Raw genomic sequence first — 23,555 nt, forward strand, 5'->3', positions numbered from 1 at the left:
ACTTATTTTATGTTTCAAGACAAACTTATTCAAAGTTTTATCAACAGCACGAACTACAGGAAAAATAAATATTCGGAGTAGAATTACAGTAATTTTATTTCGTAAGTGACTTTTTAATCAATATTCAAGAGCATTTATAGAGAAAGACAGAGATAAAAAGATTGGGAGAGAGAAGGAGAGAACAGAGAGAGAATTAGAGTTTTTTAATAAAACGTCCAAAGAAAAGAAACGATACAAGCCACACAACTTTTACTGTATACAATTAGGTTCACTAACTTTTAAATTATCAAACGTATGCCAAACTCTATAATTCTCGACGCAAACTAAATCACCCCCTATGCCTCTTTTGTCCTCTTTATCCAAGTTGCTTATACACGTCCAATACTGCCTTGGTCCAGTACCCTGGGTTTGCCAATGTGCAGCCGTGCTTACTGCGAACCACATACGATCTCTCTTGTTCCTTAGATACATTACACTTTCGGGAACTTTAAGAGATATGTTTTCGATATTGCGGACACTAAAAAGAGAAAGAAATAATATAATGTTAATAAAATATTATGCAGGTAATCAATATTATACGTAAGGACCATAAAAAATAGCCAAAGTTGCAGAAAAGAAGATGAACCTACCTTACCTACCTACCTGTACCTACCTGTAAATTACCTATTTGGAAAAACAAGCGTGGGGGTGGCACTTAAAATCGATGATTTTCACAAATAGTCCATAAAGTAGTCAAAAGGTAGCGTTACTAATGCCTCTTACCTGTACTTCTTACTACATATTGATGTGAGATATTCGCTGTCAGTCTGTCCATAAACATCTAGAACGATGTTCTTAGAGCTCGCAAATCTTTTATAGACGGATTGCTTGGCGCCCGGACGCTGCATGAGGACCTCTACAAGCAAACCGTTTCCACGTGTCTCGAATTTGAGAGATTTTGAGTTTTTTCTGAAATAGATCAGTTTAATTACGATCAAGGGATTCCTTAGTACGCTGCGTGTATATGTAGCGCATGCCTTTGCCTTTATAAAACGCTCTAAAGGTGTAAGGTCCCACTAATAGGATACCCCATTAGTAAAAGTTTATAGAGATGAATGAGCGGTGGATTTTCTTCTCACAAACTTGCAATATAATTTTTTTATTCATTATAGGCAAGCGCTTGACCACAACCACACCTGTTAGGAAGTGATGATGGAATCTAAGATGGGACGCGTTTACTTAGAAGATGCCTATTCAATCTTGTTTTAAAGATACCCGGATTGTAATTGGAGGAAACACATTTCAAACCTTAGCCATATGTGATATGAGGAATGATGACGCAAAACGTTCGGTGCGCAAAAAATTCCTACCTATTTCAAAGCAGGATCAGCCTTGTGTACCTGATATATATTTTTTTAAGAATCTGTTTCAGAGTATAAAACTACCTAGGTATCCCTTCCAAACAATTTAATTGAACAGGATTTACCCTGTTAAAGGCTTTTCGAGAAGATTCCATTCAGGCAGCAAATGTTGTACCTTCTCCGGAATTTTCAGATAAGTCACCCTGGGGTAGATATTCCTAAGATTATGAACAATTGCGTTGACAGCTTCCAAATCCAAAGACAAGCACATTAGAACGTGACCATTGGCGCTTTCTCCATCGGGGAATGATGGACGATCTTCTATCAATATGAAAAAGATAGATAAGATTCTCTTCGAGATAGTATAACGAGACAATAACACATTTTACATCATTATTCGCCCTATACAGTTAGTTTCAGGTAAAAAAGGCTCTGGATGGCTGTGGAGAAAATATTATGTCTGCGCATACAGTTCTCACATACTAAGTACTTACTGTGCGAGAACTAAAAGTTTGACTGAAAAACTAATAGCATAGCACCGTTAAACATCTCCGCCCAACGCGGCTCACTTCGTACCTACTTAGTACCTACCTACTAAGAAACAGATCCATGAATCACCCCCGGTGTAGTTTTTACGTGAAAGCTTTTACTTTTTTCGTGACACCAAATGTAACATGGTTCAGACGACTACAAAATGGATGCAAAAATTTAAACAAGTAGGGACACTTCAGACGACTACAAAATGGATACAAAAAATTTAAATAAGTAGGCAGGTACACTATTACGGCCTAAAATAAGTATTAGAGATATACTCACTCCTCATATTGACCAATCCTGGTACAGTATGGTATATCCAAACTCCTCCCACCTCATCTGCCATAAGAACACCGCGGGCTACAGAACCTGCGAAACTTCGTTTACCATCGCGTTTGTCGTATATTGCTACTGCTAGATAATCTACATAAGTTGGCTGAAATAGCAACAGAATACAACGAATCGGATAGACACTTTCAATGAGATCTTAGCCCTAGGACAGCTGTTCTTTAATTGTTTAATGTATTGTTATTTTAGGGTTCCGTACCCAAAAGGTAAAAACGAAGCCCTATTAACATCACTCTGCTGTCTGTCTGTCTGTCCGCGTGTCTCAGATCTCTATCTCGTAAACGAAATGAGTTACAAACCTGAAACTTTGGTATTTGGGTAAGATGCCATAATAAATTATTCAGTCTAAGGAATAGCCAAACAAAAGGCTAGGAGGTGAGAGAATACCATGCATTCAGGTGGTGAGGATGGTTAGGTATAGCCACGTAGAGTGCGATAACATTATAGGGAAGGTGGTATCAGTTTGAAGGACTCTTCAAAGAACTTCTTATTAAAAAGTTGATCGAATAAAGAGCTGACATCTCTTTTATCACCTAGTGTTCTAACTTTAAGATTGATTTGGGGCCCACAAAATCTATGTAATACAAGTGTAAATTAAAAATTTATAACACCCCCGACAAGTGAAGGTTACAGTAACTAGAAAAGCGCTGATAATAACCTGAACCGATTTTCTTGGATTATAGCTAAGAACACTCTCGATCAAGCCACCTTTCAAACAAAAAATAAATAAATTAAAATTGGTTCATTAGTTTAGTAGCTACGATGCCACAGACAGATACACAGATACACGTGTAGAGACACAGATACACACGTCAAACTTATAACACCCCTCTTTTTGGGTCGGGCGTTAAAAAACAGAGAAGCGAGAGCCTTATTTTCCATTTCTAAGACACATATTGTACTATGTAGATTGTAGATGTCATTACCCTAAATATAGGAGCAAGTGTGTGCTGCAGCATCGAGTTGGAAGTGATATACTTATCGGACACCTCCCATCTCCCAAGCGAGTCAGGAGTTATGAACGTGAAGTTTCGACCCAGTTCGAAGAAAGGCACCACGTCACTTGGCGGTTTGTAAATGTACCACCTGAAATTGATGTAACATCTAGAAATATTGTGGCTAATTCACAATTGGCTATTGGACACAATCTCAAAACTAAACTAAATGGACAGATCTAAATCTAGTGTTATCCGTTCTTGTACTTTTCCTCAGGGAGGTTTATGAAAGAGATACCTTCTGGAGATACTACATTTAAGAGGGCTCTCTCCGTCACTCGTTTCATACAATCGTAGTTCCAATTTCATTTGAATATTAAGCAACCAAATACCACGAAATTTTGCAGACATATTCTAGAAACTAATATCTATGTCTGTGGTTTTCCAGATTTCTGTTAAAATATTCGGTTTCAAAGTTACGCGGTCTTAAAAATTTTCATACAAATCTTTGAGCAACTGTAATTTTAAAACTACATATTTTTAGAAAAATCTAAAACACCACAGACACAGATATTAGTTTCTAGAATATGTCTGCAAAATTTCATGGGACTTTGGTTGCTTAGTATTCAAATGAAATTGGAACTACGATTGTATGAAACGAGTGGAAACGAGTGACGCAGAGAGCCCTGTTAAATTTGACATTGAATTTAGTGTACAAAAGAATTAGCCACATTGTCGTAATATTTCTAATACAGTTGTGCCCAAATTCTAAAAGTCCAATCTGAAGTTGCAACATGATGGTTTGAAAGCTCCGCTCAGGTGGAAACCGAGCCTGGGTATATTTTGCTACAAATTGCAGTCCATTTGAAGAATTGCAATTATGACAGTAATTGGTATATTTGCTAATGGCGCTATTCTTTACTTCAGGATTTGTGTTAGCAATATTGACTTTGAAATAAAAGAATAAACCAATTTAGAGTAGTTACGAGTACCAATCTACGGGGGAATTATCATTGTTTCTACAATGTAAGTTGATATAACCCCATCCTTGGGTTTTCAAGGACGAACTCTGAAGAAATAAGGACACTATGAACAAAATATTTCTATTTACACTTATCATGAGTAACAGCACTTTTACTTCACATGTAATACTCATATATATACAAAAAACTTATGTTCGATAAGAAATGTTATGAAAATTATATTACCAGTAATAAAATATCCGTTTAGCGGTTTTTTTTTACTATAGGTATATATAAAGCGTATCAACTCGTAGTTTATTTATACATAGTTTGAACAGAATAGAGACTGACTAACAGCAAAAACTGTAGAAGCGGTTCAAACGTTAAACTAATACAAATGAACCTGTTTAAGGTTAAGCCTTGTTTAAGTTATTGTGGTGATACCATTAGGGTGCCTTCAAATTTGTCGCATAGTGCTGCACGAAGGCAGCGTGGCTGCAGCTCTACACCCGCGCATCAGCCCCCCAATTGTCTAAGAAAAACGTATTCATGGTTATCGTTATTCATGGTTATCGTAATCGCTAACAATTTCTGCCCCTTAATTGGCTGTGAAAAAAGGTAACGTCGAATCAACCAATCATAGGGCAGAATTCGCTGTCGATAACGATTGCGATGAATACGTTTTTCTTACACAATCGGGGGGCAGTTCATCGACTTTTATTTATATGGTGTTACAAAGCAGCGCGGCCGCAGCGCTGCAGTCGCGTTGCCTCCGCTCGCGCTTTGCCTAAAGGCGCCCTTTGAGAAATGTACCAATAAAATAAAAAAATGCAACGTAATAATTTATTTTACTTAATATTTTTAATTGTACATACAAATACACAAGGCATAGTACATAATACTAGTATGATATTCAAAATAAGACACATGAATCAGTCCGTAATTATTACAATCTTTTCTTGAGCAAATAGACATATTGACAAAATTAATTTAAATTAAGTAAGTATTCACTTAATTACTCCAAATTCAAAATTAGGAATAACTAAATAAATTATATAATTCAGATAGACCTACGATAGGTCTAATTTATTAAAGGCAAGGCAACATACTTTAATTCACGTCCCACTTTTTATGGCTTAACTATTTACACTACACATTACTTATCTACTATTTACACTAAATTGATGATTTTTCATTTGACTAGTAGTCCTATTGTGTCTTAACAGTGGATCTGTTACACGACTGAACGGATTCTATGAGATGCGCAAAGTTGCCCCACAGTATCGGACCAGATGTACACACCGTGCCTCCCCCACGGGATTCTTGTGGCAACTAGAATAAAGATAAAATAATAATTAAATATTATACCGAGAAAAAATTTCGGAGCTCGCAAAGAGCATGTTTTAGAACCTCGTTAGCTCAACGGTTGAGCGGACTGAATTCCGAAAGGTCGGCGGTTCAACCCCACCCGTTGCACTATTGTTGTACCCACTCCTGGCACAAGCTTTACGCTTAATTGGGGCTAATATTCTTTTATCACACTAATATTATAAAGGCGAAAGTTTGAATGTGTGTGTGTGTGTGTGTGTATGTTTGTTACTCCTTCACGCAAAAACTACTGGACGGATTGGGCTGAAATTTAGAATGGAGGTAGATTATACCCTGGATTAGCACATAGGCTACTTTTTATCCCGGAAAATCAAAGAGTTTCCACGGGATTTTAAAAAAACCTACATCCACGCGAACGAAGTCGCGGGCATCAGCTAGTAAAAAATAAAAAAGACGACCTCCCGGCGCAGTGATAAGCGCTGTGGTCTTTAGTGGGAGGTCCCGGGTTTGATTCCCGACATGGGTTTAGAATCTTATAATTTCTAAGTCCCTATAGTCTGGTCTGGTGGGAGGCTTCGGCTGTGGCTAGTTACCACCCTACCGGCAAAGCCGTGCCGCCAAGTAATTTAGCGTTCCGGTACGACGCCTTGTAGAAACCAAAGGGGCATGTGTTTAGCCTGCTTCCATCTTAGAGTGCATCATCACTTATCACCAGGTGAAATCGCAGTCAAGGGTTGTATATGAATTTAAAAAAAACTGATATACTATTAACATCAGCATGTCGGTGACGCGACCTTGAGGTTTTTACCGTCCCAAACTTATAAAAGCCCTCAAATGAATAAAGAAGAAAAAAAATTATCCCAAGTGCCCAACGAAAAAAGTTTTGACTACACAAGAAAAAGTACTAATTTCGTACATAAAAATTACAAATACCGTGGTCGTGCGTTGTCGACAGCAAAAAGAAAATATTCTAATTTGGTAGACAAATAAAATCATTGGGAATGCCGTCAATCAAGGATAAGAAATACGCTGTCCACAACGCACGACCACGGCATTCGTACTGAATCTTACTCAAGACGATGATAGCACTAAGCACCTATCTTGTTTCTTTCTTTTTAGTTAATTTTACTACCAAGTCGGGTTCAAGTTGTCTCATTTTTCCGTAGTCGAGTTATAGTTTTTTCAACTTTTTTTTAATTTGTAACCTGTCATTTGTTTTGTGGAGCAATAAAGTACATAGTATATACATACATATTACTGCGATAATATCTGTGGTGTTTTGTGGTAAAACTCACCGCTCTATTGATGTCTCCAACGCAGACCCAGTAGTCTGCGACCTTGGTGTCTTGGCTGTTGTGACGTGTTGTGTTGGCTACGGCGACGGTCCACTTCGAATGGTCGTGGTGGGATGTAAACGACATATTGGCGATTGGAAATTTTAGCCTTTCTATGTTGCGTACTCTGAAAATGGATTTCATATTTGAATAAATTGATCTATAGTTATTAGTGTCCGACCATTCTGTCCGAAGTCAATCAATCAGCTATAGCCACAATACAGTCACTGGTCACAGTTGAAGGTTTGATAACCCTAAGAAATTCAGTTCGAGATTAGTTTAGTGAATAAAATAATGGGCTTTCTTAGTTTGACTGTTGTTTTGCGTTCAATTTCGGAGCTTGCTAGAAAACTTCGGCATAATATTTTGGCCGAAGTCGAAGAACCAACGGGGCGCTATTACTTATTTACCTTTACTGTATGGACAAATGCGAAAAATAGATATTTTAGTTTAAGAGTTACAGAGATCAGATGTCGACCTAATTATTAAACACGCCAAAGTCAACTGCTTGGTCGGCAGAAAATTAACTAAAACCAGGTATAATTTGTAGGCTTGTCCATAACATTACGAGTTTGTGCGAGTGAGCCCGCAATTAGCTAGCTAGCCGCAAGCTATAGCGATATTGTGACTACTATAAATGCAAAATATACATAATATCATGCCATTTATATAAATTATCGATGGGTAGCTTGGCGCCGAGGGTGCCTTCAAATTAGAAACTAAGTAACACGATAATAAGTAACTAACTAACTAACACGACATCCCACACTATAGTGATTAAACACCACTCACTGAAAGTTTCTGGAACATTCAGAGTCTAAAGTCCCCGGTCCGTTGGTCCAAGATTCGACGAGTAAATCTGATTGTAGAACTTCCGCCACCAGTCCACTGTACAAATCGTCGTTAAACATAGCGCTTTTGGCAAACGAGAGGAACTTGCGACCGACCAAGGATTCGAAACTTCCTATGTGGTACCTGAAATATTAATATGTGACTTAAAATCTGCACTACACCTACTTCGCATTTGATAACTTTTATGACTTATCAAACCAACAATGACAACAGGAAAAATAGGTCAAGTGCGAGTTGGACTCGCATACGAAGGGTTCCTCCGTACTATCGTTCAAGACATTTTTAATTTTTTTAATTTTCATGACGGCATTTTGAAATTTTTATTATTTCTAGTTATAGCGGCAATAGGAATTTCAACTCCCCACCTAGTACGGTTCACGAGATACAGCCCACTGACTGACAGACGGACGGACGGACGGAGCAGAGTCTTAGTAATAGTCTTGATTGTGCCCTTCGGGAACCCTATACATTAGGATAAAAAGTCGCGGGCATCATCTAGATTCTAGTGTTTAATAAAGAGAAGTCGGTTAAAAAGTTACATTTACCAAGGCGCTGCATCTATCGTTTTATTCTTCACTACATCCACCAAATTCGGCAGTTCACCGTTGAACTCCTGCGGTATATTATGGTATACGATCCTAGGCTCGTTGTATTTCAGCTGTGTAGCGATCTGGTTCAACGTGGACGTCTGTACAGAGACGCAAAGGAACGTTTGCCCGTACTTGGTGCCAGTTGCAGGGTAGTTGTATGAACTCACGTTCAAACCGTTCACTGAAAAGTAATGACAAAATTATTATCACAGAACCTCATAGCTGCCTTTTTTTTAAGTTTGCGTGCGCTATGGGGTTTGAACTCAGCCATATCGTCCACTTATCTTTCTTAGTGGCAAGGTTACATTAAAACGGTCAGCATTGCATTGCGGTCAACAAGCTAGTGTAAATTACATTGCTTATGTATTTTATATTTACATATTGCAACTTTTTTTTTAATTCCGTACCATCGTACAAGAATTAACACTTTTATTTTCATAGCAGCTATTTTGAAATTTTTATTATTTGAATACAGTTTTTTAGAATACGCATTCTGTGAAAATTTCAACGCGATACAGGCCGCTAATAGACAGACTTACGAACAGGGGAGGCATAGTATCAAGGTCCAGTTGGCAACCTTCGGTACGGAACTCTAAAAAGAGCAACTGCTGAGTTTATTGCAGACTCTTCTCAGAGGAATCTGCTTTCTGAACCGGTGGTACTCTTGACATATCATAGATGGCACAGATGGTCCTACACGAATAATAAATAAATTTTCACTTATCATCAACGCTACTCGACCAGAAGTTCTTTTTGCTATACATTTACTAGAATCTATATTCTCTACGATGCTTACCATCCGGTACTGGGGGAAACCTCGGTACAGAATGCACTAGCCACAAGGAGGTAAACTTCTCTCCCAGTATAACACCCTTCGTGTGCCCACTCTCGGCCTTCGTCTTCATAGACTTGGAGTGCATCTTACACATTTCTGCCAGATCGTAGTCATCGTAGTACTTATCACCAAGCTTGAACTTCTTGTATCTTTTCATGCTTGCCTGTTTCATTTGACCTGAAAACGAATTGGGAAATCATAATATTACAGCTTTTCGTTGTCATTATCGTCGACTGATGGGGCTTCTTTTGTAGCAACTTCCACACATTGGTCATCCACCTAGTGGAGGATCTGTCAACACTGCGCTTTGACGCCATTTGGGGCACGACACCTTGGGACTCCAATATACTATTAAGATAATTGTGTAAAGAAAAGGTGCATATTTCCAGAAAAATTCATCAACACACTGAAACAGTGTGGGGTGACCAAGTTTCAGATTTATTTTTCCAAGAGAATATGCTTTTGTGATCAGATTGCAGCAAAAGACATCGTCATTACATCATGATGAACTCATTGCTGACCCACTACAGAGAACGGATCTCCTCTCAGAATGAGAAGGGGTTAGGCCATAGACTTCACAAACCTTTGAGAATATTATGGAGAGCTTTCAGGTGTGCAGGCTTCCTCTTGATGTTTTTTATCACCTTAGTGCAAGTGATATTAAATTGCTTAATACGCACATAACTTCGAAAAGTTAGAGTTGCATGCCTGGGATTGAACTCTGTCGGAATCAGAATTGGAGGTGAATGTCTTAACCACTAGGCTATCACCGCTGCGAAAATGGTCATTAAAATTTAAGATAGATACCTTTTTTACTTTTTGAGTACATTTCAGCAACAGACTGCAACAAATCTGGTTGATGTTCAGGTGCTGGAGGCTGGTCATTGTACACTAGAGAAATTGTATTTTTATCCTGAAAATAAAATGACTTTTTAAGTATAAGTATCTTTTTGTGAATTTTTTAACTCTGAATTGATAGATAATACATAATTTATTCGACACTTCTAAAATTTAAAAATGGTTTCAATGGAAGCATAACATGTCATTACTGTCTCTGTGTGCAGATTAAGATTTTAAAGTAGGCATCTGGTAGAGGATGATGCTAATTATAGCAAAAATATTTACATTTGGAGAATACTTAGTATAAAATAAAATTATAAAACTCCATTAGTTAAAATTTTACCTGATACAATGGTGCTAATGTCCTCCCAACCATAGAAAGAGGATCACTTATCGCCAGATCTGACATTATCCAACCTCCTCTCAAGTTGGATGGAGTCAGATGCATGTATGCCACTCCTTTTCTCACAAGGGGGTTCAGGTGATTCCTTTCTCTTGGCAACTTGTAGACATAGAACCTGAAATAAGATCAAACAATAAAGAATTAGAGAAATTAAATTTTGCATTTCTAGGAATGTTCTAGGATCAATTTATATATTTACCAACTTAAGAAAGGAAGAAAAGTTATGTCAATCATAATGCATACTTTTTTAGAAGTCATGACCCAGTCCCTATCCATACTAATATTATGGATGAGAAAATGTGTCTGTCTGTCAGCTTATCATGGCTGTTTGTTTAACCGATTTTGATAAAGTTTAGTACTTACTGAGATAGCTTGCATCACAAGGATGGAGTTGAGTTACTTAATGTGCTGGAAAATCAGAGATCCCTCAGGATTTAAAACCACCTACACCTACATGAATAAGACTACTTTTTAGCCCAGAAAATCAAACCACATCACAATCAAATAACAGTGTCATAAGGAAAACCACAAAGGTTCAAACCTTTGTTCAAATAATGAATCATTAATGACTCATTAAGTACATTACAGTAAATTAATTGAGAATATGACATATTTTCTGGACAATTAGTTTTAATACTTTTTGATTGCCCTGGTGCATTGGTGAGCACTATCTTCTAAGTCAGCTGTGGCCAGTTACCACCCTGGTGGCACAGCTATATCTTCAACCAATTTAGCATTCCAGCATGTCACATAGAAACTGATTAAAAACATAGGTTTCATAAAACTGCATATCTCTACCAGGTTAGCTTGCTTCCATCTTAGACTACATCATCACAAGGTGAGATTGCAGTCAAGGGCTAATATGTAAGTAAGTAAAAAGGTGTTAAGCTTGCATATTTTACCTAATTATTTTTTACTTACAAACATATTTTTAAAAAAAATGAAAGTAAGGTAGGTATGTACTGTACTTACCAGTCAACGGCTTCACCCTTTTCATCCCTGCACTGTGGTGTTAAACATGAACAAAAGGAAAAAATTAACACGCAAATAATAAACTTCGTGGTGCAGCACCTCAACAAACGTGCTTGCTCCATTCTTGCAGCCAGCCAAATACAAGGTTGCACAGGAAACTCAAATTGTGTTTGTTTATAAAATTATGATGGCATGCAGTTCATTTAAACCATAATCAAACATTTGGGTCTCTAAAACAATTATAAAAGTTTACACAACATTGTCATTTGTTTCCTTTAAATAATTAGATCACAATTACAGACCATCACAATTTCAAAAACTATGAGCAATGGACATGGTTCGAAATTAATGTTTTGAATATTTCGTTTTGTTTTTGTTTGTAAACAAAACACTTTGCGTAAGCCACCAAAAAGTAGAGTAAGTAATCTATATCAAAGAGAATATAATCACTTGATCACTACGTTTTTAATCTATATGTTACAGTAATTACATACTCTTTGTTAGCCACCATAGAGTACATCTATAACTGTACTCTATATAGTGCGTTTCATCGAATAGTACCTATGGCGTTATGTTGGCTCCCCTGTCTATCCAACTCACTGGCACCATATTTGCATAAGACGCAGATTTTGTTTATTTTCATTTGATTTTCATTTCATTCATTCAGGAATATTACATAATTTATCGACATTAAAATAATTTATCCTTCCGAGTGGTTTTTTTCTGTTATAAATTAATAAATAGAAGCTGGTTTTACGCTAATAAACAAAACACAAAATCTAATAAAAACATTTATTGTAAAACAAAAATATTGTAATAAAATATAAACAAGATTTTTACAATCACAATTTAAGGAAGACGTCATTGCAATTAGAAAAATACAGTGTCTATCGATGTTATTATCAATGTGCCACATGGCCACAACAAAATAGTACATATCTCTATCTTTACGGGGTGCGCACCGTTTAATAGCGCTTTGTCTATAGACTGACTCAAAACGGGCTCTGTATCGGTGCACCTGCAACTAACTGTTTACACCTTGGTTGACAAGTGATTTTCAGGTCACAGTATCTCTGTAGTAGGTTCATCAGAAATATAGAGACCAAAGACAGCACTATAAAACGGTGTACATCTCTTAATATTTTTAGAAAAATAAATAAATGCGCTTTTACACTTTCACTTACATATTATGGCACTGGAAATAATAAATAATCATATATTGTATGCATTGTTTCCCATGTCCAATTATTTACTGTTGAGTGGGCATAGCCACAGCAGCTTTAGTGTGAGATACGTCGCTCTGCCTCCAAAAAGATACGACAGTCTTCAATTCGGTATAGAAGTCGATTCCCTGTTTTCCGCAGAAATGATTTGTACCCAAAAAGCTGCCTCGGGTACCCGTGAAAGAGAACATAGATAGTGGGACAGGGATAGGAACATTAATCCCAACTTGGCCTACATCGATTTCTGATGCGAATTTCCTAGCAGTTGCTCCATTGGTTGTGAACACAGCAGTACCGTTGCCGTAAGGATTTGAGTTGATTAGTTGTATGGCATCGTCCAAGGTGTCTACAAATAAGCAAACTAGGACCGGGCCGAAGATTTCTTCTTTGTAGCATTCCATGTTTGGTTTGACATCAGTGAGTATTGTTGGGCCAACGAAGTTGCCCTTCTCGAAACCTTGGACTTTAACGTTTCGGCCGTCGAGAACAATTTTGGCGCCATCTTTGATACCTGTTAAATAAACGTTATTATTAGATAATCAATGTCATTTTCGTCAGGCTTGTTGAAAAATATTCATATTTTGTTTTCAATATATCGATATTTTTTGCGATGTATTGATATATCGATAAGCATCGAAAACCTATCAAAAACGATATATTTTTTCCAATACCAATACCGTTGTCACCACTGACCTAAAAAAAGTACCGCACCCATTACCCATATTTAACTTTTGAGTATTTATTTAATGTGCTAGTCAAGGTAAAGTTGGTACACAATTATTTTAAAATCATCTATATTCTTCAAAAGTCACCGATATATCGATATCATTTATTCGATATATCGAAATCGATATTGATATATTTAATATAATAAGATCGACTACCCAAACTACTTTAAACTTTCGAGACGCGTATTATTTTCAAAGATTCTTACCTGATTCAACCAGCCTAAGAATCCTCTCCTTGGCTCTAACAGAGATGACTGGGCCAACATCAGTTCCGGGAACATGACCCGCGTTAACTTTCAGAGCTTGAGCACGCTGTACTAAGTCCGGGATCCAATCTTTAGCCTCTCCTGAAAAGTGTTGAGATGATTTTGGTGCTAATTTAGTTGTACACACTAGTGTCTAAAATAACTGTCAACAAATTGTATAATGTAATTGCCAAAAGTAATGCCATCCTTTTCACAATGTTACCAGTGGAAATAGCATCCTCTGAGCTGTAAATTTAGTTTATGAGGTGTGTATATGTCTCTGTATAATAAGCTATTGGTGTATAAGAAAGGAATCGAAAGAGTGTAGTTCTTTCGATTTCACTTATACAGTATTTTTAATTGTGTTTAATATTGTTTAGTGCTAGTGAGACATTTTCTTTTAGTCTCTAGCTGAATTAATAGTTTTTTTTTTGCATCTGGCATTATCACACCCTGGGGTTTTCGCCAATGTTCTTTTGTATTCATGCAGAATCTCACCCACAAATACAGCAGTACTGAGCGCCATGCACCTCTGCCCGGCCGCTCCGAAGGCCGCACCTGCTAGCTGGTTCAGTGTGTGTTCCTTGTTTGCATCTGGCATTATCACGCCGTGGTTTTTAGCGCCCATGTTGCTTTGTACACGCTTGCCTAAATAAAAATAACATTCGAATTGATTTTTTCATAGACATTAGTTATTAAAGACTAGCCGATGCCCGCGACATCGTCTGCGTGGATTTAGGTTAAAAATCTCGAGGAACTCTTTAATCTTCCGGAATTAAAAGTAGCCTATGTAACTTTCCAGGTCTTTAACTATAACAATGCGAAAAATCTCACCAATCCGTTGTTCTGTTGCGACAAACAAACACTTTCGCATGTATAATATTATGGGTACCTTTTTTTTTATACATTTCATATACCTGCAGCGGAAGCCCTGGTGTAGATATGTTTCCCGGCCGCGTCTCCGCCGACGAAAGAGACCGCTTTAATGTCAGGGTTGTCGCAAATGAAGTTGACTGTGTCATGTGTTCCGTGAACAACCTTGAAAACATGAAAGAAAGTTAGACCAGCGTTTGACACAACTGTGTGAATTTACCTCTTAGGGGCTTTTTGTGCAGTTCAACAGCATCCCATTTCCCGAGAAAAAAAATAATGCACCTAGGAACTATACAGCTATACTCTACGACTCAAATGTCCAAGAATGGAAACCATTTGGGAACCATATTCAATATAGATCAGAAAAATCGAACTATCTGTGCAAAGATGTATAAGATAATTTTGGAATATCCAGGTGGTGGTCATTTTGGCCCTTTACCAAAATTATTTTATGTCACATTCACTCGTAAACATTGGAGTTCTGAGTCTGTTCTAACTCTTGACAGCTGGTTTGTAATAACCTACTCCCTTGTATCAAAATGTACTATAAACACCTTTGCAGAGTGAACCTTCTGTACCTGCAAGGAACTTTTAAGATTTCTTCTGGAACAGTTTCATCAGCAGAAGCATCGCGCCAAAGTCCTGCTCCGACGGCTTCACGAGGTAGGTATGCATTTACAACTTCAAGCGGAGCAGTGGCCTCCTGGAGCAGTTTCATCATCGTAGCACTTGAGGTCCTGATCAAAGGGTTTGATGAAGCAGGTGTTGCCAGGATTTAGAACCAAGGGGAACAACATAACGGAGACAAACTAACATTGACAACTCCAGGCGGAGCACCAGCCTCCTGAAGCAGTTCCATCATCATCAGCGTGGCGCCGGGGTCCTGCTCTGAGGGTTTGATGAGGTAAGTATTGCCAGTCACCAGCGCCGGCGGGAACATCCATAGTGGGATCATTACTGGGAAGTTGAATGCCGCCACACCTAAAAATATAACAGGGTTCGTGTAATTCTTTTTATTAAGCTAATGAGTAAGCACTCTCTACATTACTGAGGATTGCCATAGCGATATACCGGAATTTCGGCTTTGGACTATAAAACATACATATAAAAGCATAAACTGACTGAGTTATCAACAATAGCCTAAGCCACTGGTACTAGTAACTTGAGATTTTGTGTGTAGGTTTTCTGTACAACATAATATGACTTTACATTGTTAGGTGGGATTTGTTGATAATCTGTGCGCGGCCTAGCGTCCTTTGACGTTCTCCAAAAGTCTATGGTTTTGAGGGCGCTACACTCTCTAGTGACGCACGGAATAGCGGATAGTCGATTGTGCTCGGTTGTAAATTAATAATAATTATGTAAACATTCAAATAAAAGTATGTTAAAGTATATTAATGTGTTTTATTTCTATTAACATGTAGAAAAGATTTTCAGAAATTCCATTGGCACCAAGCTAAGGCATTCAGCTAGTCTAGTTATGAACATTTACTGCATGGAAAGCTTAGTTTTTTCATAGTTAATTTATGAGTAAATCTGCTTCTTACCAGCTACGACTCCGAGTGGGACTTTGTAACTGTGAGTGTCCATGTCCTTTGCAATGTTCTGGATACAGTCTCCTAGTTGTAACGTAGTGATACTGCAGCAATGTTCTACCAATTCTGAAAGAAAATGGGCAGAATTATTATCCTGGATTCTTCTTCTGCCTTGGGACTGTGCAGGTATGGGGGTATACCCTGTAGTATCACTTCGACCGTCTCCGATCCCTTGTGATCGCGGATTAAGTGATGACATCCTAATGGCCTAATGGATTTAGGCCTTCTATTTTGGGTATCTGGGTTTCGATTATGGGCACGCACTTCTAACTTTTTGGAGTTATGTGTGTTTGAGATAATATTATATATCACTTGTTTTAATGGTGAAGAGAAGTATAGTGAGGAAACCTGTATGGCAGAGAGTTCTCATCAAAGTGAAAAAATAATCAAAGAGTTCTTATGGGATATTTAAAAATCCAAATCCACGTGGATGCAGTCGCGAGCATCGTTTAGTAAGTAAGTATCAGAGTAATATTTTTACTTACGAATGCCTCTTAGTACATCTCCTTCAGCATCAGCTATCGTTTTGCCCTGTTCTTCTGTTATTTTTGCTGCCAATCTGCTTTGGTTTTCTCGTAACAGGCGAGCGAATCTAAAATGAAAATTTTCTTTTATCAAAGTTTAGTGCCAACTATCAAAATTGCATGGTATAGCATACAATTGGCTTCAGGTAAAAAGAGCTCTGGTCTAAACATTGTGGATGGTATGTGTCTTCACATAGGTGCTGAGGCTCGATTGCGGTAAAATGATAATGCGGTAAAATGGCAATCTCTGACTGGCAGACACTCTTTCATTGTTTCTGTCACAAATTCATCCAATCGCAATAATCAAGATTGAAGCAATAATTGCCACATCTTTTCTGTTATTTCATACTGCTCAGGAAACTAGAAGTGACAAACCATTCATTGGTCACATATACATCCACATTACCGCATCTTTACTCATAAAATAGATCGATAAATTACCCACTGCGCAGGTTCTGTTTTGCACTTTTCATGACAAAACTGACACTACACAAGAGCAAAATTAAATAAATTTATTTTACTTGAACATAAGCTGCTGCCGCGTCATAATAGTGCTTTGGCTCCATGATTTGTATGCCTTCTTTGCTGCTTCTAGGGCTGAATTTAGTTCCACTTGTGTTGTCTCTGGTACTCTGGAATAATAATTAAGATTAATTTTATGAATGATGTTTGCGTTATAAATACCTACTTAATATGTTATTGATAATAACAAAATGTAGTTTTAAAATAATAGACAGACATTATATTATTTTTATCATCTGTAAACTGCAGCTACGATGGTTCCAAATGCGATCGGTCTAAGAAGCCCACTACTTTAGAAAACTTTTCAGCAATTTGTTCCCAAATAAAATATTACATAACAAGCAAAACTTGTCTTATCACTTTTGTTTTGTTATTGTTTCAGTGTGGTGAAGTTGTAAAAACAATTCATACCATATTATATTTGACATGCGTTGATAAAAAGAAGCTAAATAATCGTATTTTTATCGCGATTATTATAATATGACTTAATTTGTTTGTGTAACTTCACTATCACAAGAAAACTATGACATAAGATATTATTTTAATCACACAAAGGTCATTTGAATTTCAAATAATTCAGTTTACTTGACCTTAACACTAGGAACATTAATAATTCAATACAAAAATAGTACTTGTAACCATTCATTACTAAAGGTAACATAATATAACTTTGGTACTAATTCTAAACAATAAAGTCAATTAAATATATTAAATGATGATTGCAACTAAGTCTGTGTAGATTGAAGTTGTTTTTAAATCTTTTGGGAAATCTTTAATTTTCTGGGACAAAAAATAGTCTGTCCATCCCCAGGATATAAATAATTTCTATTCCAAATCTCGTCAAATCAGTTAAACAAATGGGCCGTAAAAGTAATTGACAAATAGAGTTTTGCATTTATAATATTAGTATGGATTACTATTGATTAACTAAAAATATTTAATCTCTAAAACTAAGCATAAAGCTTAGAATACCAAGAGTTCTGAGAGTATAAAATTACAATGCTAAAGATGGTTTTATTACATCCATAACAAAATAATGATCATAGAAACATTCACATCTCATTTGAGGATAAGATGGCAAATAACAAAATTGTATAAATAGTTGATTGTCTGATAAGAGATATTTCTACTTGTTTGTTAGCTAATTGTGACAAGATATTAATACGTACCACATGAAGATACAAAATATAGTTCATATAATAAAATATATACCTACATAAAATATTCATATTCCGAAGTAGTGGTAGATAGATGCATTTGACAATTCAAAAGTAGCTACTTGTAAAAGTTTGATTGAATTTAAAAAACAGTTTTACCGGACTGCTGCAAAACCAAAAGGAAATTATGAATTTAGCAGTCTATGTATGTTTGAATCTAGTTTTTGTGTGTTCCACCGTAGTGCCTAAACTACTGGACCAAATTTGATGAATGAGGTGTCAATTGATTTGTTGTAAAGGTTCGGGTGAAAAGCTATATTTTATATGAAAAAAAATTTACCTAACGGATGTTACATCAAAAAAGTGTGGGGTATCCAAAAATGTTCTATTTTTTCTAATGTTGCTATAGTATCGAGTGGGGTGTCAAATGAAAGAGGAGACAATTCTGAGTTTATGAATTTAGAAATGAGTATTATACCTTCCAATTACTTCATTTGTGGCAGGATTGGTTAGCTCAATCCAGTTATTTGTTTTTGATTCTAGAAATTGTCCATCAATAAATAATTTGGTTGTTGGCGCTGAGCTGCTATAGTGTTTACGGAGAAGTAAATGAGACTGAAAAAAATATAACAATCATATATTATATTATGTAAATAAAAATTAGACACTAGGGACATAATGTAAGGACAGTAAATAATTGTTCCGAGTAAAATCTAGGTTTTAAACTCAATATTATTATTTATTATGTTATTCACCCCTGACCCAAAGAGGGGTGTTATAAATTTGACATGTGTATCTGTTTATGTGTGTATCTGTCTGTGGCACAGTAGCGCCTAAATGAATGAACCGATTTTGATTTAGTTTTTTTTTTTGTTTAAAAGGTGGCTTGATCGAGAGGGTTCTTAGCTATATCAAAGAAAATCTGTTCAGCTGTTTGAAGATTATTAGAGGTTTTTTGTCGGGTGTTTTTAAATTTTTAATTTTAAGTTATTATCTTAGTACTAAATAGTGCACACAAAACATGTAGTCCAATCAAAAGTTGCAACATGGCGGTTTGCCTTTGCATTTGCACAGGTCACAGACTTAAGATTAAATACACTAACACAAGCATGGCTGAGATCTGTTTTTATATAATGCACAGTCACATGCCTCATGTCCAGATTTGACTACTTGTTTTGCATGTATTTTAAATTATAATGTAAACTAACTACTATAATGTAACAGTAAAATGATAGTTACCATAGATATCTACTTTAATGTAGCTTTAAATATCAGTTTCTGAACCAAGAATCCACAATGACTCAAAAGGATTTCAATCATAAAACTTCATCATATTATCAGTGAGAATGATTATGGAATTTTTGTAACTTACAATAATTTATATTGCCCCCATTTAAATCTCTTTTAAGAGTGTTGCGCAAAATCTTCATGTGAATTATTGATAGAGTCATGATGAAACCTCATCTCAAATATTCCACTGCGCACAAAACACTGGAGCGAGCTATGAATAATGTAGGCAGTTTAAATACCAAATTGCTTGAGCGATGTATATGTTTGTCTTACATTCCCAACAGCACTGTGTTTAGGGAAAAATAAGTTATAACTAAAGGCAATATTTTTGTTTCATTCTTTAGTAAAATTGAGTTATAGTTACAATAAATTCCAATTTTACAGAATCTTAAAAGTAAAACTAAAAGACATTAATAGTGTTGCTACGCAGCTAACATATTAACTCTCCATCATTCTTTCTTTTGGCTGGGGATTATGGGCCCTTTCAATATAATATTATCATGGATACCACTCAAGAAAAAATCAAAAACTTAATTTAAGGGGAGCTACTTTCTATGTTTCACTCCTGCAGCAAGTTGATTTGATAAGCTTTCGATCCTAACCTAAATAATTGTGTTTTTAAATAAAATATAAGTAACTAAAACACACTCCCTGTACTTATTGAAATCAGAAGTAATATATGAATAGGTAATTGAATGATACAAGAGAATTATTGAAAAGAGCTGAATAAACACGCGGTTTTCTAAACTAGAGTTTCAAATAAGTCTGCTAAATCAGACTAATTTGAGATCGAAAAACAACTTACTTCTGACTTAAAAAGTTTCAGCATCGCCGACGCCATCGCCGAATTTATTTAAAATCTAAATGAGCACAATGAACACAGGCACTGGTAGGTGGCTTAGCTGGGTTGAGGGCCGACGGGCAGGCAAAGTAGACTGATTAAATTACAAATGTAGTATAACCTTGAATTGATAAAATCAAATAAATCCACTTAAATGTATTCATAGGTATTCAAAATTTTGACAGAGCGGCGAACTTCTTTTTGACGTTCACAAATAGGGGCAAAAATTACGGGGCACGGAACGTCATTGAAATAAAATCCACGAACGCGCAGTATATTATTAAATTAACGACGTGAATATATAAGTATTTAAACATATTGCGTTATATCCATAATGAAAATTATAATGTTTTAGATGCCCAGTGGCCTTATAATAATATAAAAAATATTTTAGCGATCACTTAGGTTTCAAAAAATTCGTCGTGTAATGTAACACAAAGCAAAATGATTGTCATTGTCACGTCACTGTCAAATGTCAATGTCAAAGTCATGAAATATTTTTTTTAATTTTACTACCTTACGGCTCTAGGTTCAGGGCTTTGTAATAAGCCACCCGTGCGCAACCGATGCGGGTTGGTAGTTACTAATAAATGAGATGATAGATGTCGCTAATAATTCCATTTCTAATAATAATGACTGATGAGCTTGAGATAATGATTGATGAATTAATACTGTGCACTCGTACTTATAACCTTCCTTAAGTACTCTCGTTAGACCGTAATATTTTCTCTGATTTTATAATACAAATTACGCCCTCAAAGAGTGTTTAGTGACATCGCGATGTTGGATATTTTAAACGGCACACATCCGGTATAGGGTTGCCATTGCCAGGGTTAATCAACAAAGGGCCGTTTATACTGGAAACAGCGCGCTCTATTGATAAGGCACACTTGATCAAACAGTGTACCTACTGATTATAATATAATTTATTCTGTTTGGCTTTGCAATGGGCAGGACCAAACGGGATACTCTAGAGTTTAGTCTGTAACTAGAACTACCCTATGCACTTATAATATTCTAATAAGTAGGTAGGTACTCGTACTATTCGAAGTATTACATAACTACGTAATTATAATAGTTTTTCTGTTATGTTACACTTATAGAAAGTTAAGTCTATATTAACCTATATTAGGTTCTTAAAGTACCCAAGTACATAATAGATATGCACCATAGACAGAGGTAGTGGACAGGGAAGACGTGGCACGGACGGCTACACGCTGTCTGTGGTTACGAATCACGACATACAGTATTGCAGGTATTGCCTACTTCTTAGGCTTACTCCAATAGATTAATTACAATTACACATAAATATATTATTACTTACATAAGTAAACATTCTCTTCATAGACACGGGACGCGACGTTGTAGGTATTGAAACAATATTACCTAGACTCCGAAGAATATTAGTATGAAATGTGATCACGCCACGTCCCTGCCTACTAAAAAAAAAAAAACGCGCTGTTGCATGGCTAATGCTTAGCTAGTAGCTACTTTTAATATTATACGAGTAGCATTGATTTTCCTCTCGAAAAAACATATTAAGTGAATGAGAGAGAAATCGTAATATCTGCGCCGGAAATTAGGAAATTTTCTTGAGTGTCATTGTCAAATTGCTTTCCTAATTAGTCGGCCTAATTACTTCCATCAACTGCCACTTTATCTTATTTTGAAATGATTCACCTAGTACTAAGAATTTCTTAAAGGAATAACTAATACCTACTTAACAATTTTTGGCCCGACCCGGAAATTGAACGCGGGATCTCGTGATACGCAGTCGAACATGTTAACCGCTAGACAAACGGGGTAGGCACGCCAGCTTGTACGACGAGTTTCGACGCCCTACCTGGCGCAGTAGTAAACTGTGGTCTTATTAGTGGGAGTGGGGTTCGATTCCCGGCAGGGTTTGGAATTTCTAAATCACTGGTCTGGTTTGGTGGAAGGCTTCGGCCGTGGCTAGTTACCACCCTACCGTAAAGCCGTGTCGCCAAGCGATTTAGCGTTCCGATATGATGCCGTGTAGAAACCAAAAGGGCATGGGTTTAATAAAAAGTGCCATACCCATTCCAGGTTAGCCCGTTTCTATCTTAGACTGCATCATTACTTACCACCAGGTGAGATTGCAGTCAAGGACTAACTTGTATCTGAATGATAAAAAAGCTGCCGCCTCTCCAGGGTCGCTGCCACTGGTCACTCTAGCTATTCACGACTCCGACTTTCCATTGCCCTACTGGATGGACGGATCAGGGCGCTTATCAGCGCCACCTTAATATCTTCGGCACCGACCAAAAGCTCGCTCTGCGAAAAGAAAATCCCTAACCTTCCATTGGACGTACCTATGAACGATGGGGTGACATGACTCATAACAGCAATGACGATCAGGACATACTGCAGTATTAATTTCAGGTCAGTCACGTAGGAAAATTATACACTGAAAAATCACAGACCAAGTACAGATTACATATACCTATGCCTATGCATGATATGTGTATAGGTCTGTGATAAGGAGGTCGTTGCCCGAGCTATCGGTCATGCACAGCACGCCGCCGATGACGAACAAACACAAACTTGCACTGTATGTATGGTGAATTTAAAAAGCTCAATTCTCCGAAGAATGGCTGTGGAGTGGTTTTCCGATGTCGCATGTCGTTATTGCATTTAATTAATAAACGGCGGCGAACCGCGGGCATTAAATACTTTTCATAACTACCCAAAGTAATTCATTTCTTGGACCTAGAAAATATCCGAAATGCCTAGGCACGTCTACAAACCGTTCTTTGGCTCGCGGACTTTTTTCGGATGTTAATGGTATAGGCACCGACTCGTACCTACCCAAACGGCCGAATGAGTCTCAATCATCTCAATTTATTATTTCAAAACACTGATGTTGACTGTTCGGATTTTTTGTATGAACGAGCTTTGTTCCTGTGATATGCAATAAGAGCCAGTTGCATAATATCAGGTGGTTAAAGTTACGTTACGTACTTGAAGCAAAGTGGGTTGCCACAAGTCAATATTCAGAGTTCAGATCTTCATGATTAAGGGGCATGGGCCAACCACCAATGTAAACAAACCTTGAATTGTGCAACTCATTTCGCTCATAATGATGTTCAACGTATAGAAGTAATATGTTAGCCCGCAATGCGAAATTTCATCGCGCGATTTTTTTCACAGAATTTTGACATGAAAATTGTCGTTTGCGCATGATTTTTCGCAGTGTGGGTTTGCCCTTAACGGCATAGGTATCTATGTAATGTAACTTTAACCATCTGATGTGCAACTTAGC

At 36.9% G+C, this 23,555-nt stretch overlaps 2 protein-coding genes across 3 annotated transcripts; both read right to left on the reverse strand.

Moving 5' to 3' along the window:
* Window positions 1-200: 200 nt before the first annotated feature.
* Window positions 201-11,674, reverse strand: LOC123873024. The gene is made up of 13 exons (XM_045917677.1): window positions 11,275-11,674; window positions 10,243-10,417; window positions 9,867-9,972; window positions 9,021-9,236; window positions 8,180-8,405; window positions 7,575-7,757; window positions 6,744-6,909; window positions 5,360-5,451; window positions 3,149-3,308; window positions 2,157-2,310; window positions 1,466-1,661; window positions 763-948; window positions 201-517 (listed from the first exon to the last, which is right to left on the reverse strand). The coding sequence occupies exons 1-13, from the start codon at window positions 11,394-11,396 to the stop codon at window positions 250-252; spliced, it is 2,250 nt and encodes a 749-aa protein (XP_045773633.1). The 5' UTR covers window positions 11,397-11,674; the 3' UTR covers window positions 201-249.
* A 378-nt stretch (window positions 11,675-12,052) lies between these two features.
* LOC123873005 (probable methylmalonate-semialdehyde dehydrogenase [acylating], mitochondrial) lies at window positions 12,053-20,608 on the reverse strand. Of its 2 annotated transcripts, XM_045917650.1 has the most exons (11): window positions 20,237-20,608; window positions 19,381-19,642; window positions 18,620-18,756; window positions 16,984-17,094; window positions 16,424-16,530; window positions 15,891-16,004; window positions 15,158-15,324; window positions 14,388-14,508; window positions 13,969-14,118; window positions 13,432-13,572; window positions 12,053-13,008 (listed from the first exon to the last, which is right to left on the reverse strand). In XM_045917650.1, the coding sequence occupies exons 2-11, from the start codon at window positions 19,381-19,383 to the stop codon at window positions 12,524-12,526; spliced, it is 1,536 nt and encodes a 511-aa protein (XP_045773606.1). In that variant the 5' UTR covers window positions 19,384-19,642; window positions 20,237-20,608; the 3' UTR covers window positions 12,053-12,523. The 2 variants fall into 2 exon arrangements, with proteins under 2 accessions (XP_045773606.1, XP_045773605.1); XM_045917649.1 differs by lacking the exon at window positions 19,381-19,642 and having other exon boundaries at window positions 20,237-20,605.
* Between the last annotated feature and the right edge of the window lie 2,947 nt (window positions 20,609-23,555).

Source organism: Maniola jurtina, chromosome 16, assembly GCF_905333055.1.
Source record: "Maniola jurtina chromosome 16, ilManJurt1.1, whole genome shotgun sequence".
In the NCBI taxonomy this organism is placed as follows: Eukaryota; Metazoa; Arthropoda; class Insecta; order Lepidoptera; family Nymphalidae; genus Maniola; species Maniola jurtina.

Coding starts and splice junctions, on each gene's coding strand:
- LOC123873024 (XM_045917677.1), bottom strand. CDS start 11,396: ATGGAGCAAGCACGTTTGTTGAGGTGCTGCACCACGAAGTTTATTATT. Junction 1,662..2,156: donor AGGATTGGTCAATATGAGGA/GTGAGTATATCT, acceptor TCATATTGATAG/AAGATCGTCCATCATTCCCC. Junction 518..762: donor ATATGTAGTAAGAAGTACAG/GTAAGAGGCATT, acceptor TTCTCTTTTTAG/TGTCCGCAATATCGAAAACA.
- LOC123873005 (XM_045917649.1), bottom strand. CDS start 20,272: ATGGCGTCGGCGATGCTGAAACTTTTTAAGTCAGAA. Junction 17,095..18,619: donor ACAAATGAAGTAATTGGAAG/GTATAATACTCA, acceptor TTATTATTCCAG/AGTACCAGAGACAACACAAG. Junction 13,573..13,968: donor CAGTACTGCTGTATTTGTGG/GTGAGATTCTGC, acceptor AACACTTTTCAG/GAGAGGCTAAAGATTGGATC.